The 5,123-nt window shown below is 43.6% G+C and overlaps 1 protein-coding gene across 1 annotated transcript in view; it reads right to left on the reverse strand.

The window, feature by feature from the left end:
- Positions 1-2,469: 2,469 nt before the first annotated feature.
- Positions 2,470-5,123, reverse strand: part of WDR46 (WD repeat domain 46) — a 14,305-nt gene continuing 11,651 nt past the window's right edge. Inside the window, exons 15-16 of the mRNA XM_066581313.1 lie at positions 3,240-3,353; positions 2,470-2,744 (exon numbers count right to left, since the gene is read on the reverse strand). Coding sequence (XP_066437410.1) covers positions 2,637-2,744; positions 3,240-3,353 — 222 coding nt within the window. The 3' untranslated portion in view covers positions 2,470-2,636. The remainder of the gene's footprint in view (positions 2,745-3,239; positions 3,354-5,123) is intronic.

A 5,123-nucleotide genomic window follows, 5' to 3' on the forward strand; every position in this document is an offset into this window, starting at 1 on the left:
GTAGGTTTTTACTGCTCTACGGACGTCTAGGTTATGAAGACACTCTTCTTTCGCGTTACTAAACTTTGGCAGAATTATGGCAGTGTTATTTCTTGATTTAGATGGAAATGGGACACGACTTTTGGTAAAAAGTCGGGGGGGGTGTTGGAATATTACCCGGTCATCTAAGACCCTTAAGTAGGGCTCTCTACTAGATAAGGCTTGTAACTCGCCAATTCTTCTAGCCGATGTGATGGCGATCAGAAAGGCAACTTTTATGGATAGATTTCTCACCGTAATCTGGTTAATGGGCTCAAAGAGCGGGTCACAGAGGCCCTCCAAGACTATATTAAGATCCCATGAGGGTGATGGCTCCCTCACGAAGGGTTTTAATCTATTGGCCCCCTTCAGGAATCTTTTAATCCATTTGTTTTCCGAAAGTTTAGCATCAAACAGGGCACTAAGAGCTGCTGTCTGAACCCGCAGAGTTCGGGGACTAAGACCCTTGTGTAGCCCTGCTTGTAGAAAATCTAGAATTTTAATAACGTCTGGACAATCTAGGTTAGGGCTCTCTGGTTTATACCATGTACAGAACACTTTCCAAATTCTATAATAAATTTTCAAAGTGGTTAATTTCCGACTCTTGAATAAAGGATTAATTACCTTGTCGGAAAGCCCCTGTTTTTTTTAATGTCTGCCTCTCAGCAGCCAGGCCGTCAGTTTTAGCCAGTGGATTCTCTGGAACAAAACTGGGCCCTGGGATAGGAGATCCTCTCTGAGGGGTAGCGCTATCGGAGATTGTATTGACAACCATTTCAGCATTGGATACCATGGTCTTTTTGGCCACGCGGGGGCGATGAATATGACCGTGGTGTGACTGCGTGCGATTTTTTGCAGGCATCTGGCTATTAGCGGTAAGGGAGGGAACGCATAAGCCAGGGGCATCTCCCATTCTTGGGATAATGCATCTAGTGCTAGTGGTTGGTCTGCTGGATCTAGGGAGAAGTCCCGGCATTTTGCGTTTTTTCTTAAGATGTCGGAATACTTCCAGGTAGAGGGACCAGTTTCCCGGATCCAGTTTTTTCCTGCTCAAGAAGGCCGCCACCTGATTTTGAGTCCCTTTTAAATGGACCGCCGAGAGGGATGCCGTGTTGATCTCTGCCCAGGATAGTATTTTGCTTGTCATATACTGCAGGCGAGGATAGCGGGTGCCTCCCTGGTGACGGAGAAAGGAAACCGTAGTCATATTATCTGATAATACTTTCACATGTCTGCCTCGTAATACATCCTCTGATCTAATCAGGGCCTCCCAGACCGCCCTTAGTTCCCTATAATTGGATGAGTGGGTACTGGTGGACCTAGACCAGGATCCCTGCAAGGCTTCACCTGCCACTTGGGCACCCCATCCTGTACCGCTGGCATCCGTATTTATAGTGACGCACGGAGAGAGTGCCCACTGGACTCCTTTCCTCAGGTTTGATGGGGCCAGCCACCAATCTAGGGATTTTTTTTACCCATAGTGGTAATTTGAATTTTTCCTCCAGGGATTCCTGGGAACGATCCCAGGTCGTCAACAATTTTTGTTGTAAACTCCTGGAGTGAAACTGAGACCAGGGAACCGCCAGAAGACAGGACGTCATTAGGCCCAGAATATGCATTGTGTCCCTGACTGACACCTTTTTCTTCCAGAAATTTCGTATCTCTTTCAAGATGTGGGTATTGCGCTCCCGCAGGAACCTAACTGGTTCAATCATGATTTGTGAACACTCTAGGGGCTGATGAGATGCCGAACGGTAGACAGATACGTTGAAAATGTTGTATGGTATTACCCATATAAACTGAAAATCTTAAGAATTTTTGAGATGTAACATGGATGGGGATGTGGAAATACGCATCTTTTAGGTCTATACTACACAACGTTACGTATGGTTTCCATTTTAAACGTATAATTATTTACATAAGCATTTAACTTTTTGAGATTCAAAATAACTCTATATTTGCAGTTTGGCTTTGGGACCAAAAATAAAACGGGAATAACAACCCTGGCCTTGTTCCGCCGCAGGGACAGGAAGAACTACTCCTATATTAATCAAATTAAATACACCCTCCTCCAATTTTGCTTGGAGGTTGGGGGGCTGCAGTGGTGTTATGCAGAAATTATCAGGGGGATTCGAGTTTAGCCTAATTTTATAGCCTGTAGAGACTATCTCCAGAACCCAGGGGCTTTTTGAGATCTGCAGCCAGTTTTCTGAATATTGGAGAAGTCTCTCCCCCCCCCCTTTTATGCCGCACAGTATCAAACGCTTGGAAAAGTCCAGATACACGAGATGCAGTGTCTCCCAGGTCCAGTCTAGAACTTACCTCCTCATAGAAGCTGATCACGTTGGAGTCGGTACAAGATATACATGTTCACACCTTGTCTTCCGTCAATCACATGTGTTAGATCAGGGGTGTCCTCTGATTAAATACAATATATGTTGATCCTAACAATTGAGGTTTTTTCCCATGTTTATTTACAGTTTCTTTAAAACGGATGATAATGAACAGTAATTGCAAAACATATACACAGCGCTGGCAGTAAAGTGCGCCCAGCTATCAGATCGCCTGGCTTGAAGTTCTTCAAAAGAACATCTTGGTCACTTTTGGACACACCATGGTCACTTTTTGAATCGGTCCAGGGTTGAGCTCCGAACCTGCTGAACCTTCGTTGTAGCACTCTTCTTCTGTTCCCAATCTCGTTTTTGTATTCTCTTTCGGATCTCCACCTGTCAGAGCAGAATGATAGGGAAGTTATACAGACATAACTCTGATCTCGATACTCAAGGGAACTTACATTTTTATGGCAGTAGTCATGTGATAATACCACCAATAATAAATTATTACTGGGGCTTGTCCAAGGAATTCAGCTGTTACCAACGCAGGAAAGTGCATCAGGGTCATCGGGTCCAACCCCCTGCTCAGTGCAGGATCACTAAATCACCCCGGACAGATGTCTGTCCAGCCTCTCAACCCTTCCATTGAAGGAGAAGAATAATAATAATAATCTTTATTTGTATAGCGCCAACTTATTCCGCAGCGCTTTCAGGCATGGATAAATGCAAAACAATACAACAATTACAATATGAGGTACATTGGGTTAGACACAAATGGGTTGGGGGTGGTACAGGAGGTGAACTCCAGTGGTAACCTGTTCCACTCATTGATCACCCCTAAACAACAAATACAGAAAATACGGTGCTCCACCTGCCATCAGCACTCACCCTCTCATCCTCATAAGCCACCTTTTTCTTGCGCTTCAGCACATTTGCAGTGGAATTTTTTCCTTTTAATTTATGGCGAGGAGCAAAACGAGTCTTCTCATAAGGATCAAAGCCCTGAGGAAAGAGACAGTATGAGAAATTGCTGCATGTAGTTGTCCCTCTTAATATACAGGGACACAATATATTTTTAAAAAAATATAAAGTAAAAAAAAACACCAAAAAAAGGGGGCATTCTAAAGCAGGAACTGTAAAGGATATTAGGCACCATGTTCAATCATCTAATTTTAACCCCTTAACGCTTCAGGGTGTACAGTTACATCATGGAGGTTCACGGTATGTATGGAGGGGGACTGTGTGCTCCATACAATGCAGGTGCCGGCTATTTCTTACAGCCAGCACCTGCCTGCAACAGCTCTGATAAGCCATGTTGCTCATCGGAGCCGTTAACCCTCTTAATGTAGACGTTAATTCTGACGGTGACATTTAAATGCCCCGACAGATGTTCCAGGGTCCCATATGGCCACCCGTGATGAGATCACTGGTTGCCGTGTGGTTGTTATGGCAAAGGAGGCCATTGCAGATGGCCTTTCAAGAAAGCTCATACTTGGTATAGCTGCATCTGTAAAAGTCTGATGTATCAAAGCAATGCATTATTTACCCCGCATGGTGAATGTAGTAAGGAAAAAAACAGAACAAAACACTGAACTGCACTTTTTTGATCAATCAGTCTCCAATAAAAAAAAATTAAAAAAAAAGGCATAGAAAGCAAACAAAAAATCATATGCCCTCCAGAATGGTACCAATAGAAACTACAGGACGTCCTGCAAAAAAAGAAAAAAGGTATTGCGGACAGAAGATGGTGGCAGAAAATGATTTAAAAAAAAAAAGGATACACACACACACACACACAACTTTATTTATTATATATATATAATTTATCTATCTATCTATCTTTGGGAAGGGGGGTGGGGGGGGGGGGGGGGGGGGGGGGGGGGGGGGGACAAACCGAAGTATATAAATTTGATATCGTAGTAATCGTGCTGACCCATAGAATAAAGTTAGCGCGTCATTTTTGTTAGTGTGTACGCAGAAACAAGACGTACTCAAAGATGGCAGAGTTTTGTTTTTATTCCCCCCCCCCCCCCCCCCCCCCCATACTTAGAATTTTAAAAAAATTCAGTCAATTATATTGTCTCTGGAGGAGAGCTAATTTGCCTTTAACCCATTCCCGCTGCAGGACGTAAATTTCTGTCCTGGCAGCAGGGTACTTCCCGCAACAGGACGTAAACTTACGTCCTGGGGATAGCGCAGGATCACATATGATCCTGCAGCAGGAGCCGGCTGTCAGTCACAGCCGGCGTCCCGCTGCAACAGAGAGCGCGCTCCCTCTGTGTCTCCAGCTGGCTCTCGCGATATTATCGCGAGAGCGCGGCTGGTTGCTATGGCAACAGGACGCCGGATACCGGCGTCCTGTACTGCCATAGCCTATGATCGCTATAGTAAGCAATAATGCATGGCAGGGAAGAGGTATGAACGCGTCCGTAATGACGTGTACAATACATTGAACATGCTTTTTATCCTGCACGTCAAAAACCGTAAAAAAAAAAAAATGCTAAAAAAACTGAGGCAAAATGCTAATTTTTAGCATTTTGCCTCCCATAAAGCACAATAAAAGTGATCAAAAAAAACAGATGTACCCCAAAATGGTACCAATAAAAAAAATACAGCTCGTCTCGCAAAAAATAAGCCCTCACAGAGCTCCGTACATGGAAAAATAAAAAAAGTTATAGCACTTTAAATGCAATGAGTTTAGAAAAAAATAAGAATTTCCAAAAAAAGGGTTTTTATTGTGGAAAAGTGAAAAAAAAACCTTAAAAAAAATAA

The sequence above is a fragment of the Eleutherodactylus coqui genome, chromosome 10 (genome assembly GCF_035609145.1).
Source record: "Eleutherodactylus coqui strain aEleCoq1 chromosome 10, aEleCoq1.hap1, whole genome shotgun sequence".
Taxonomy (NCBI): Eukaryota; Metazoa; Chordata; class Amphibia; order Anura; family Eleutherodactylidae; genus Eleutherodactylus; species Eleutherodactylus coqui.